The following is a 14,356-nucleotide window of genomic DNA, read 5'->3' as shown; positions in this document are numbered from 1 at the left end:
TATCACTTAGTCTTACCCAATCAAAATGAAATAGAGCAATCATCAACTAATCTGTTTCATGTTTTATATTTCTAGTCAGTTGGGAAATAGCAAAAAATCTAAAATTCAAAATATTAATTGTAAGTTGACAAGCCTGTTTTAATTTTTCATGATGACTGACTAATAAATTACCTTTATCATAATGATTAATTGCTAAATTACTAATGCCTCACATCACAGGCCAAGAATAAAAAAGTCAGTGTTTAAAGAGAAAGTACATGCCAGTTAATATTAATATAAACATTCTGAACAGTTATTGCTGTTCCTGGAGGGGTTGATGCTGCAGTCTTTAATTGCCTATGTGCCTGTATATATGTGGTAATATATGTAATTTGGGAATGTCAGTAAAGCAAGGAGCAACCACTTGAGGCCTTTGGCATATTTACTGTACAGGAGGAATGTACACCATCAGAGAGGACTTGAATTGTGTCTTCAAGCATTTGTTCAAAAATACATGTCTGAAATATCTGTGAACTTTATATACTTCTTAAGTGGAGCCAGATGGAATGTCACGGGGAGAGAATGTTATTACTGTCTCTAGCTCTTTGATATAGCTTGAGAAAGTTTAATAACAAGCTTCTCTTTTTTTCTTCTTTTTCTTTTCTTTTTCTTTTTCTTTTTTTTTTTGATTTTTGATTTTTATTGTTTTTGAAGATGGTGGGTCTGATTTACGTAAATGTTAATAAGAAATGCCTTCCTGTTCCTTTTGATTTTGTCAGGAGGCTCAGGTTTTAGCTACTCTTTGTGGCTTTAAACCTCAGATTAGTATGGCACTAGCAGATTATCTGCTACTGGATTATGTATTAGGCTGCCAACATTCAACATTTTGTAAGTGGTTTGCACATCTCACTTTGTCTTCAGAGTTTAGGAAGTAAGTCAGAGCTGATAGTGATGCTCTCTCCTCTTCCTCATTTTCTTGACCCATGTTTGTTCTATTCATAGTTGGCTCACCTTACTCTGCTCTGCAAAGCCAGACTTTGCTAGCATGGTCAGAGAAGGAAGGCAATAGATGAATCTCTAATACTTTTATATAATTGGGCAGCTGCCCCAGAGTCACCTGTTTGGAGACAAAGTGTAGAAACAGATGAGGAAAGCCAAAGAGGACACTGGAGTGTGGGAAGAAATTAAAGGGAGAGATCACCTGTTCCCTTAAAGCCAAACCAGATGCTTATCTTTCTGGAATCTCAGATATAGCCAGTTTTTATTTAATATTTAGAGTATGCAAGGTAGGAGGGGTTTAGTACTTGTTTTGAAAACAGAGAGGCTCATTCCCCAGTATGTTAATTCCCAAAATGTGCTCAGTGGGCTTGTGCTATGTAGCTAACAGTTGTGAGTGTCACTGGGGTCAAAAATCTGGTTCAGATTGCAAGAAAGGAGCATAGAACATGGCACGCAGCCCTGTAAAAGCATGTTCTGTCTAACCTTTTTGGTTAGACATGAAAGAGCTTTCATGCTGCCTTTTGTCCCTGTGAAGGATAGGGGGAGGATTTGATAATATCAATGGCCCAGTTCTGTTAGGGCAAATGTGGGTTTGGAGTTCTGTTGTTTCTTGAAAGCTGGAAACTAATGAACTTTCTGGGTCTGGTAAAACCATGCACAGAATATTTTGGAATCCAGATTTCCCCTTTGGGCTGTTTCATGCCGTCCCCCTCCCCTGCCCCGAGGAGTGGTGGCACCTTTTAAACTCCTGGATCAAGGTCCATGCCACTGCCATATCCTAATCCCATACATCATGGACATCTGCCAGCCTCAATCTGTGCCATCATTTCCACAAAATGAAAACTAAGGCATATAGGGATGATGAGGATGATGATGATGATGATGATGATAATGAAGAAATGTCCTGTTCACATTTGTTGTTTGGACTATCAGTGGTCCAGAATCCTGAGAAGTGCTGCAAAGTATATGCACAGTTTAGTTTTCATTCATGCATTGAGGAACTGGGATAGAAATGGATGCAATTACTCTTTCCCACATTTCTGTAGTCTAGGGCTTGGGAACTTGAGAATTTTTGTTAAGTGCCTCTGCAGCAAATATGAACTGAATACTAAATTTCTACTTCTTACTAGTACATGCTCCTCTACTGCATATTTATATTACATAGTAACTCATTTAGCAGTTGAGTACAGGCAAATGGTCCAAATCCTGCAGGCAGTAACAGTGGATGTGTCTTCTTTGTTTCTCTGTGTGACAGTTGATATTTTGCCTGAGAAAAAGATGCTTCTCAGTTTTTCTTGAGGTTTAGTTGAAACAGGGTATAAGCTTTTGCATATTAAATGCATGTGTGTATATGCATGCACACACACATCAAATCCATAAATATGTGGATTTTAATAAGCAAGGTCTTTACATCCTCAATAGAGACCCATTGCTGAATTTGAGATATAAGTGACCCACAGCTCTTTGTAGAGATAACATCAGAGTCATTCTTGTGCCCCAGTTCATCACTACTCAAGAACTGAAGTATTACAAGTATCTGTAACTAGAAAAGCCAAGGGCAAAACCAGCTTGGTTTTCAGTTCAATTATTTTTCATTTTGTTGCTTAATATATGAAGTTTAATTACTTTAATGTGCAGTTTTTCTAAATATGCTGGAGTTTGCATGAAAAAGCATAAGATTTGATAAGGATATAGTGATTTTTACCGAATCTGCTATAACTTAATGATTTGCAGGATTCTTGCTATGGTAAGTGTGGCTTAGAATCCAGTGTTTATTAGTCCTAAGATAACCCATTATATAAGCAATATAATTTTTGTTAAAGATTACACAAAAACTGCACAAAATTTCCATTTCATTAAATTTTACCTAACAATCCTTTTGTTCAGTCCTTTTTCTGATCTATGCTGCTATGGTTTCATGTTCTTCCACTCCAGTGAATAGTGTTTCCTCTTAAACTTTAACCTTTGATCCTCTCTCACCCAACTATTGACATCTGGTCATTATTTCTTTTACTGCTTTCCACCCCCTGTTGTCAGACGGACTGTTCTGTTGTCTAAAACACTTGATAGGTGGACAGGTTTATATAATCCGAGGTGAGTTCCTGTAGAAACTAATTGGATGTTGTCTTTTTCATGCAAAAGAAACCTGCCAGCAGTAAAATATCCACAGCTGCCTACCATGCCAGTTTATAAAAGTATATGTTTATTTTTTGTGGCACTCTTTAATGCAAAAGTTGCATTTATCTCTGATTATGGATGTTGGGGTTTCAGTGTACCTGCAAAGTGAAAATACTCAATGTGGTTTTTTTAGCATAAACTCCAACCTTTAATTGATATTATCCATTAATATGAAAAGATAGGAATAAAAATTAAATATGAGATTGTTTTATACAATTTTATATTTCCTATCATTAGTTAACTTCATGAAATGTGCATCCTTCTGCAGGAGCATGGTTTGGTGCTTTTGGTCCAATGAAAATAGATATTTAAAAATAAGGGTTTGTACCCAAATACTAACACATAATGTGCACTTACTGCATTACATTACTTGCATCAGCTTTTTAAATGTATGCTTAAAAGCACCATACAAGCTACGTTTTGAACAATCATCTTGAATTATGCAAAAACTTGCTTTTCTTAAAACATGCAGTAAATGTATTCCTTCATGAATCTAGGAAATAATAGGGGTTTTTGTATTGCGTAAACTGCCATCTTTGAATGCACTTTGCTACATTTTGGTTTTCAAGATAAATAAAACTGAAAAGCCCAAAATGAGAACCACATCCATGCAGAGATTATTCTTAAGCATTTTATCCTGGCTGTTTTGATATCATTGCTGCATTTTGACATAATTTTTTTTCCCTCTTCATTAATTACCTTTATTCCACTTTGTTTATCCATATTCTTTGAAATTTCAGTGGTGTGCTTACAGTGTTGTGGCTAGTTGGAGCTTGCTAAGTGTTAATGCAATTTAAGTTTTTTTAGACTAAACAAGGGTGGGGGGTCAATGGGAAGAGGATTATGAGGTATACCTTTAACCCATGTACACAGTGCTGGAGCTAGTTCATTTGTTAGTGTGTTTGTAATATTTTGTTTACTTGTCATCTCTCCATGTGTTCAGCCATCCCGGTATATACCATATCCTTGTTCTCTGTAAACACCTCATTCTCCAAATCTCTGTCTCCAAGCTATCTGATGTCCCACCATGTGACTTCTTTTGTAGATACATATGTTAAGCTAACACTGCTGAACTCGATGGGGCAGGAGATGTCCAAGTGCAAGACTTCCATCCGCCGAGGGCAGCCGAACCCGGTGTACAAGGAGACGTTCGTTTTCCAGGTGGCGCTGTTCCAGCTCTCGGACGTGACGCTCATTCTCTCCGTGTACAACAAGCGCAGCATGAAGCGGAAAGAGATGATAGGCTGGATTTCCTTAGGTCTCAACAGCTCAGGAGAAGACGAACTCAACCACTGGACTGAAATGAAGGAATCTAAAGGACAGCAAGTCTGTAGATGGCATACTCTACTGGAATCCTAATGGATGGTAGAAGGTGCAGCCGTGGTTCTAAGGGAGCTTGTTCTCCCAGGAAGACGATCGTCCCTGGTCGCAATCAGCAGATTCGTTGGGGGAGTAAAAAATGGAAATTGCGGTCAACATTCCATTGGAAAGGATGCACAACCTGCAAAATGGTGGGATTTAATACAGAATCTTCACTTGGTGTCATGAACTTCCTTGGTGTCAGAGGATCCTTGCTGTACACAGATACGATAGCGGTCCCTTCCCCATCCACCTGATGCTGTATTTGTTTGGGTTTGTTTTGTGGTTTTCAATTCAGAAACATTTTGTGCGAGGTTCTCCAAATTAATGTAAGCTCCTCCTTGTGTACCTTTTGTATTGCTTTAATACTGTAGCTTCTGACCTGCCTGCATTCAGATTAAAGGTCAATAGTTTGCACTTTCAGAAAAATTTAGTGGTCTGTAAAGCAAAAGCAAAAAAAGAAAAACCACTTGTGAAAGAACACTTAATAATACAGCAAATAGAAATATACTGTTTTTTTGCACTGAGTTTCTTTCCAGGAGCTTGGTAAAGTAAGTTTTCATTTTTTGATATGCAGTTGGTTTGAAAAATACTGGCATTTGGGCATCAGGTGAACTTTGACATCAAACTAATGTTTCTTCAATCTGTGACAGGAACAAGCTCTATATATGGCAAAAATTGGGTTTTTCCCTCTTGCCTGTACTTCTGCCTAATCCAAAGAGACCAGACCATTCGTTTGGTCCCTTCCAAAACTCCTTAGACAGGTTGTACTGTAAAACTATGTAACTTTCTGTTGAAAGCACTTCCTCTACTCATGTATTCCAATGTAGGAAGCTCATAGAGCACGACTTTACTAAAATATATTTTCATTAAACAAATTGATACAGGTTTCTTTAAAATGTCAGCAGTTGGAAGTTAGGTTGAAGGACTGTGAAGGAAGTAGTGGCAGTTGAACTACTCTGGATGAATGCAAAATACTCTATGGCTTTGCTTGAAACAGGTATCCATCCGGGTCTCTTGTGAGCTGTTTTAGGCATTACCATATGCTGTTTGTTGGAAGTAGAGAGCAGACTAGGGGTTTTTACCTTTCTTCTTGAAGAAGAGAACATCAGTAAGTTATTTTTCTAGTGATTTGCCAGCAATTGAACGAATGTTCACACACAAAATAGAAGTTTGCTTTGCTTATGTTCAGGTTGGGAAACAAAGCTTATTAATGATACAGTTGAGAAGCTGCAGTATCACCAGATAAACACTCCTGGCATCCACCAAAATTGGGGAAATATCAGTGCTTCTGAGGTTCCTATTTGTCCCAAAGCTTTTAGCTGGACTCACACCAATTTATTGACTGCTGAATCCAATTCATATTGCTAAAATTATAAGTTACTGAGTAGATGTATTTTAAAAAAGCTTCCCAATTTAAATATTCTTTTTGCTTGTGATTACAAGTTTTGTTTAGGTTTAATTGTTCCTGTAAAGAAAACAAGCAATTTTTTTTTATTATGAATGATGGTAATGTCTTACTAATATGAGACCTCACTGACCATTGTAGCACTTGGCGGGTAGAAGAGTAAAGTGTTGGATTTTGTTGAGACAATTAGTGTTAGTCTCAAGTGTTCTCATTAAGACAGATGTGTTCCTCTTGAATTCCTTTATAATACCTTTGAACAATCCTGGCTTTGGGGTATACAGACAGTCAAGTACAGTGGGACTGGGGATGGTGAGTATGCTGTAATAAAGATATTTCACATGGTTCTCAAATTCTCACACTATTTAACAATTTCATTAAGTCCTTTTTAAAGGATTTTGTAATTCCACATCTTGGTTTATTTGGTGTCATTAGACTGATTTATTTGCAGAGCCAGGCTTTCAGTTTTTATTGATTTAAAGACTTAAACATTATTACAGACCTTTGGGGTTTGGGTTTTTTCCTCCTGATATTGCACTGCTGCTTCATTTACAGAAGCTTTATTTACTAAATACAAATAATGCAAAAACTTTCTTTAAACAGGAATGGTCTTGCAGTTATACAATGCAGGTTGTCTCTCTCAGTCACTTTTGTTAGTCCAGTTTGAGACATGTAATGTTGAGTGTAGAATTTAATACAAAATCAGCATTAATCTAATATGCATAAGAAAAATGCTCAGATTTTCACAATCTTTTCAGCCTTTCATATAATAGAAGCAATGACATAGAAGCTGTTGTGAAGCAGTTTTTCATTGCATGTGGAGGTGGTTTTATCTATTCTGTTTGTGGATATTCAGATGCTCTTTCCTAAAACTGAAAATTGTCTCTTGATGGTTGTCTCTTTGTACAGGTTTTGTTATTTAAAATAATGTACAATACTGAACAGCAAGAACTGGGTCAGGTAATTCCAGTGGAGAACATACTTAAGATCATCACTGAACAAATGAAGAAGTCAGTTTGGAAGGTGCAGCAAATAACCTCTTACAGAACCAAACTAAACAAAACAGTGTTGTGATGTGCGTTTCTGTTTGTAGGTTGCATTGCTTCAGCTTTGCATTTCACCATTTAGATTTCCAAGGCACTGAAATCTTAATTTAGACACAACAGAGATTTATGGTACTCTGTGTTGGGCTCATTTGGGAAGAGGAATCTCTCTCTAGGACTTTTCCTAAAGTATTCAGGACCAGTCTGTGCTTCACAGAAGAAGGATTGGTTTACTTGGATTTATACTGTACAGAGGCTAGAAACTGAATGTTTAAAGAATGGAAATGAATGTTTCATTTTGACACAGTAGAACGTGGATTTGCTGTGCAAAACCAGTCACACCAATAGTTGGATTCACCTTGGGATATTTGTGAGTTAATTGTAGTACCAATAGCTGTCATGTTGGTTTTTTCTTCCTAGAACCTATTCTTATTATTTGTTTTGTTTGTAATTTTGTTTTTCATTGCTTATGCAAACCTACACCTTTGTATTTGAAATCTGCCTTCATCTGTTGTGGGTTTTTTAAACCCTACATAAGGGCTTGCACACACAGTGTGGTTTTGTGCATTCAGTTAGGTCTTAAGCATGGAACAGAATTGCTGAAGAACAAAGTATCAGCAACAAATTTGAGGCACTTATATTTTCCCCAGAGTTGGCTGTGTTTTTTTCATAGCTTTTTGTTGTTTGCCTTTGTTCAAAAGTACAGTAAGTACTTGAAAAAAATGTATCAAATTAGTTACTTTTCTGTGTGCCGGCAAACCATGTAGAAATTGCAGATCTTGAATTGAATCTGTTTCCTGTCAGTATAGCCTTAAATAATTGTAGAACAGTGACGTTTGTGCAGGTTCTCTTCTTGGAAGTATTGCATCCTTTCTGTATATGATCTGTTTGGTTTAGTGCTTAGAACATTTCACACAGGTCGTCCTAAAGTGTTATAAATGTGAAAAAGTTGGTCAGTTCCTTTCTGTTAAGGGCAAGGCTGTGAAGGGCAGGAGAGGCAAGCAGGGAATCAGTGCACCGAAGGAGGAGAAGTTGTGCAGCGCCTGCAGGACATCGCTGTCTCCCGTCCTGTGGAGCAGAAGGGCAGCAGAGCCATCCTGCTGCTCCTGCTCAGCCAGGGGGCACAGGACACCAGGGGAGCACTGGGAAGATGCAAAGCTTGGTCCCTGTGCTGCTGCCTCATGCTCAGGATGTGAGATGTCCACCCTATAGCTGCACAGTGAGGTCTGACTGCAAAGGCAGAAGCAAGGCAAGGTGTAAGCTCTACTATGGGAAAAATATGACAATTTCTAAATGAAATGGAAGTCCACTAAACTCATTAATAATTAGATTTGGAAATTTGGTTAGCCCTTGGAATGAACATTTGTGCTTTGGAAGCTAAACATTATTATCAATTTAGAAAATAGTTGAGCTGAAAACAAGATTTTATGGCATTTACTATTGGAAATTCTTTTACTTGTAAATTTTTCATAGACTTTTGGTGGCAGCTGCAGTTTCAGCATCAGTACCTTCCCATTTTCACACCTTTGGAGAAATTCTTTTGTTGTCTAAAATTTGTGTTTACAATGTTCTTGATGTATTCTCTTTTCTCCCCAATGGCTCACTCCTGCAAACTCCCCATGTCCCTGAAAAGCTGCCTGTGGCAGTCACTGGACCTTAGACGTAAGGGATACTGTACTTTAAGGTACTGGTGCAAAATTTCTGTCACCTCTCCAACTCCCAAAGAATTCTAAAATGCAAACCATTAGTTTTAATATAGCAAATGAGAAGAAGAAAACTTCTTTGAGGGAGACATTTTCATGTAGAAATTGAGTACAGATCACTCTTACACATCCCAATTCTAACAAAAAGTCTGGGATAAGGTCAGGGAATGAGGTTTGAGGGCAGGTCTTCTGGCCTGAGCTGTTCCAGCTTGAAACTAACAACAGAATGCCCTTTCACTGAACTCAGAGTTGGATTGAGCCCTCCATTTATGACACTTTTCTGGTGGAAAAACACTTGTCCTGTTTATAGTAGTCTTAAAATTCTGACTTGTCACTTGGTTGTAAGGCAGACTGACTTCCTTCTGAAGCTGAATTCTCAGTAACAGGTTAACATCCTTTTAATTTTCCCACTGGTGTGCATGCCTGCCTGCCATTAATGCTAGTGAGAGGAGCCCACAGGCTTCAAGAGAAGAGCAGACCTCACCCTGAAGCTGTGAAGAACAGTAGGATTGGTAGGTTAGAGGGGTGGTACAGCCTGGCACCTGCAACACAGTCAAATATGATTTCAGTTATGAATGGAGGCAAAATACCAAACATCCAGATACTGCCACAAACTTGTTATTTAATCATTATCTCTTATTTTTGTTTCTTCTTTTCCTCAGCTTTTGAAATATGTTTTATAAACTTCTTACTAAAAATGTTAAAGCAGTCCCTAAACATCTTGATCGTTTTAACTGGAATATTCAGCAATGTTTATTGTTAGAAGAAGCCATCAAGAATGTTCTGGTTTTTTGGTCTTTAACTCAACTGCTAGATTTTGTAGTACATCACAGCTGGATTTCAGACTACTTTGTTCTGATGGTAGTTCTTGAGGGAAGAAGAGTCACAGGAGCATTTCCATGTCAGTGAATCACCAACACCCATTGAAGAGATGTCATCGGAAAACAAGAGCATTAAAATAAGAGATGGCTCCTTACAGTAGCAGTGACTCATATTCCTCTCTTGGAACCCTGTGGCCCTCGGAGTGCCCTGCTCAGACAAACTGTGACGTGTGAGTTGTGAAGTTCATGCATTCAGAGCAGTGCTGGTCTCTGTGGACGTTGTGTGGCTTCTAAACCAGTGTGTTTTACAGAGGGTAGGTGGTTTTTTATTTGCCTTGGGTATGTAGGGCAAGTGCCAACTGTCCTACAGTGACATGGGTTAGTTTAGCCTTAAGAACTTATCACTGCCCCTCCTTAAATTCAAGCAGGGTTTCTTCCTTTCTGCAGACTATGCAGAAATCTTATGCACGAGTATCTGCTTATATTATGTCTACCTGAATATGGCACAATTATTAGTGCTGGCAAGCTTAGTTCCTATGTGGTGTGGCTGAAGTAATGGATGGACCTGGTACATGCTGGATCAGGTTTTGCTGGATCAGGCTTATGCTGGATGGATATAGGTACATGGTCCTTATGCTAAGAATGGGCCAGGAGCCAGGAAGGTGGCTGGTACTGCTCCTGTAGGAATGAAGATCAGGAGACAGCTCTGCTCAGACAAAGGGCAAAGCTGTCTTATAGCAAGAAGGATTAATTCATTTCCTTGGAAGCATCTACTGGTCGAGCTGGCATAAAGGCCCTACTCAGGAGAGCAGAAGCAGTAATACCATACCACTGAAGGAATACCTCATGGACATTCAGGGATGTAATTAATGTCATCCTTTTCTCTCTTGTCTCTGAGAACAAGGGTCTTGCCCATTGTATGAATATATTTTTTTTTCTGTGTTTTGCAAACCCCGTGGACACTGACTGCTTGCTGAGGGTCTAAAGTGGATTGCTTTTTAACTTTTTGTTCATTTCCAGAGCATGAATTTGAATGATTTTGCAGAATTAACTAGAAGCATTCACATAGCTTTGAGATGTAATCTCTAGGCCATAGTACAAGCAAGGAGCAGGGCTTTGAACCAGTTTTGATGGTCAATTTTGCAAATGGCTTATTATGACATTTTAAGAAAATTTCTAAGCAGTTGAATGTATTAGGGAATATTTACAAAAAAGGACATAGAGCAATGATCTTTTTTTACTATACAGCTAGTTTGCTGTCCTTTCCAGTAAACCACAAGGTTCATTAGTGCTCAGTACTGTTTCGTTTATGATAAATGTTTTTAATGTGATTTTCATGACAAAGTGTAATTAGTGAAACCTTTTATTCAATTTTTCCCTTTATTTGCTTTTTTTAAGGAGAGATTTCTCCTTATATAGTATATATACTTTCTTACAGAGCTTTCTTACCTATTTTTATATAAGATGATTTAACAATGTAAAATTAAATGCTCTATGAGCAAGCTATATCACTGTTAACGCAATCAAAAGTGCTAATATAATGACTAAGGGCCTGAACCTTCTGCCTTTTACTCAGGTCCTGGTTTAACCAGATGTCTTTCATGCTGTGTAGGACCTTTCCCTGTAAGCACTTCCATCTAATCCTGGGGATGTCTCAGAGAAAGGCACTATTAACATGAATAACAGTGGTAAAACTGAGCCTCCTCTCCATTCTTAGTGGAACATCTGTCATGAGTAAAGGCTGCTGGCTCTGTCCCAAAATATAGTTTTAGATTATAGTTCCCTTGATCTTCAGTGATTTTGAACTTGTTTTTCTGGTGGCTTTAAGCTAATAACTGATCTTAGTGAATACAAATATTGAATTGTGCTGTTACCAGCAAGATTATTAAAATGTGTTCCACATTTTAATTCATTCTTTCATTGGGATATAAGGAATTGGATTTGTGAAGCATTATATTGCATAGAGATAGCACACTTTCACCACATTTCTAAAAGGTATGAAATATACAGTATGTAGCATTTTCTTGCATACTTTTATACTGCCTGTACGTCACCGATGCACTCGGTGCCTTCCTTCTTTTGTATGAAACCTAATCTGTAGAGAAACTGAAGTTACGGTGTGTAAGCAATGTCACTGCAACCCAAGAGATGTCTTAAACTGATTATTCCTAGTCCGGGAGGTTTCAAAGGGCAGTTCAGTTTGACACAATGCATTTCTTTGAATTTGAAGTTTTCCCCTTTCCTTCCTCTCCCCCACCCCGCCCCCCATCCAAAAAACTTCCTCATATGGCTGTTTATTGTTAATTGATTCCTGTGTCTGATGCAAGTCACATGGTGTTAACCAAAGAACCAAGCCTGTTTCTAATTATTTGGACAAATTATGTTTGGACTTGCAATTACTTAAAGACAAAAATGATATGATGGATCTCTGTTAACAAATATAAAATAGGCCTCTGTAAATGTGACTCCCAGCTGAGAATTCCAAATACCTCTTTTCTGACTGGATGTGCATTGTTGTATCAGTAGTAAAGTGTTTGGGTTGTGTTTCTTGGTGCATTTTAATCAAAATCCTATCACAAACAAAAATATCAGTCAGTAAGTGCTGTCAGATTAGCTTGGTTTACCATATTCTACCTATATCTGAAGTGTGCTGCTTTAAGAACAGATTTGGCTTTCCTGTGTCTTAAGTCCTGGTGTTGTACAATAATTATCTGGTGTATGCTGGTCTCACAGGAACAGACTGATGCTGCATCGTATGTACCCTTCCTACCAGTGTCCCTTCATTGTACAACTTCTGTAATATAACACGGTTTTCGACTACTGTTTCAACCTGAAATTCCTTAAATTTCAATGCATGTATAGCCTTAAACATCTAAGACACCAAGCACAGTTATAACGGGAATAAGTTATATTTGCAAGTCCTGTTTGTCTCAGAAGTCATAGAATTATTTTTATATATCAGTCAAAGATTGTAGAAAATGGGTACATTGCAGTTGTGTTATCAACCATGCTCCTAATTATATGCACACACAAAAAAAGGCATTTTTGCTAAATGTTTTAGAGGTGAAGTATCAGTGCTTATTTCCTTTCTTGAATTTTTTTTTTGTTTTCATATTTCATTTCTGTACAGAACCTTGGTGCCCTTAACTAATACCTGTGACTGAATTCATACAGATTTTCAGTATTCCTTGAGCTGCTTTTCTGTTTTGTTCCTTTTTAAAATTGAATAAGCAGTAATTAAAATTCTCCTAAAAAATTGCCTTTTTTTTTTTTTTTTTTTTTTTACATTTTGACAGTAACATAATTAGAGCAAATGACTGTTTGCAGCTGTTTATGCAGCTTATTAAAGGCTGAGAACTTTGTTTGAAGCTGTCATTACCATCCAGATGAAGACATACATTTCATGGCATTTCAGCCCACATCAGGTGAGAGCAGGAGCTCTGGTGATGAGTGTGCAGATCTGCACATGGTGTGTCAGACTCTGAGTCCCCAGAGGGATTTATAATTAAGTGTCACATTGTATCTACGGTATCTCCAGTTGAGTGTTGTCAGATACTCCTTGTTTCGGTTTCTTTCTTATTACCTAGCAAAAAACTACTTTTATCATTTTTGTGCTACTGTATATTAATCTTGAGAGTTTCCAGTGTGCAAGATCAGTTTAATGTTGTCAGTTCTCTTTCTGTAAAATAAACCCTGGACTTTCAGCATACACATCCCATACCTTTTCTGGGGAGAGCCAGAATGCCACCAGCTGGTTTTAGTTGTATTTACCTGTACAGCACAGGTAACTTCAGTCCCATGTTAGTTTGATTGAAACATGCTATAACCTTGGATCTGTCACAAAATTAAAATAGTCATTTTGCATATCTGAAACTTTGCAGCTGTGGATTTGTATTTTGTTTACTCTATCTCTGTGAAATGTATTTTTGTCAGTTTGAGGACTTTGGATATTTCAAAGTATTTTCTGTACGTGAAATCAGCTTTTTGCATGTGAATTTAATTGCTGGAAATTATTTGAAAAAAAAGGAAAAATCGCTTTTAATACCTTTTGTTGTCACTTTCCTTTGGATTTCATTACCTTGTAAACAAAACCAGACTTCACTGTTCAGAAGATAATGTTTGGTCAACCTCTGGAACCTTTGTCTGCATTAAAGAAAAAAATCTTTTTTAATTTTGGCAAGGTAATCCTAGCCCTCACACACATTTTGGCTCTGTTTACAAATTTCCTAAGTTTCCCTGATTCCCTTTCTATCCCCCACAGTCTTTGTTGATGTCATGAACCTTCTGCTTAGAGAACTTTAAATTAACCAGTGTGACAATGTTCTAACAAATATGATGTGTATACTGGCAAATAAAGACACACTCAGGTGATCATTCTGATTGACTTTATACAGTTTCCTTCTGGGGTCATCTGTGGTTCTTTGCTTCTTTGTCCCACATGCATTTCTCAGAAAAGATCTCATCCAGCATATTTATGCTTAACTTCTGCTTTCTAAAGAATAAGTAGGATGAAATAATTGAGGCTTGATTTAAACATGAAAGAACACTTGCCACAAGTAACAATGATAATTTTACTGTGACCCTACTTAGATCTTCTGTACTCTGATGATTTTTGTGATACCTAATAGGAAAGATGTTTCTGGGCTTTCATGGAAGCTCAGCTCTAGGAGGTGAGTGAATATATGTACGTTTTAATACCTACTAACATGGATGAAAAAATAATTGTTAGAACAAGTAAAGCATTTTTTCCTATCCTAAATGTGGGAACACTTAGTATAAAAAGCTTTTATTGTTTCTTCCCATTTCTGCAGATGAAAGGAGCATAGCCCAGTGACTTTTATCAGATGAAAATGGAGAGAGGGGTGAATT

At 37.6% G+C, this 14,356-nt stretch overlaps 1 protein-coding gene across 2 annotated transcripts in view; it reads left to right on the top strand.

The window, feature by feature from the left end:
- The window catches only part of SYT14 (synaptotagmin 14), an 88,599-nt gene extending 74,723 nt beyond the window's left edge, over positions 1–13,876 (top strand). For both annotated transcript variants that reach the window (XM_071426767.1, XM_071426758.1), the window contains 2 exons: positions 3,016–3,072; positions 4,202–13,876. In XM_071426767.1, the coding sequence (XP_071282868.1) occupies positions 3,016–3,072; positions 4,202–4,515 (371 nt within the window). In that variant the 3' untranslated portion in view covers positions 4,516–13,876. The remainder of the gene's footprint in view (positions 1–3,015; positions 3,073–4,201) is intronic.
- Positions 13,877–14,356: the final 480 nt, after the last annotated feature.

The sequence above is a fragment of the Agelaius tricolor genome, unplaced genomic scaffold (genome assembly GCF_023055355.1).
Source record: "Agelaius tricolor isolate 1412-34295 unplaced genomic scaffold, bAgeTri1.0.p SCAF_1, whole genome shotgun sequence".
Lineage (NCBI taxonomy): Eukaryota > Metazoa > Chordata > Aves > Passeriformes > Icteridae > Agelaius > Agelaius tricolor.
The sequence above is the reverse complement of the archived record's forward strand: the minus strand, read 5'-3'. Positions and strand labels throughout refer to the sequence as shown.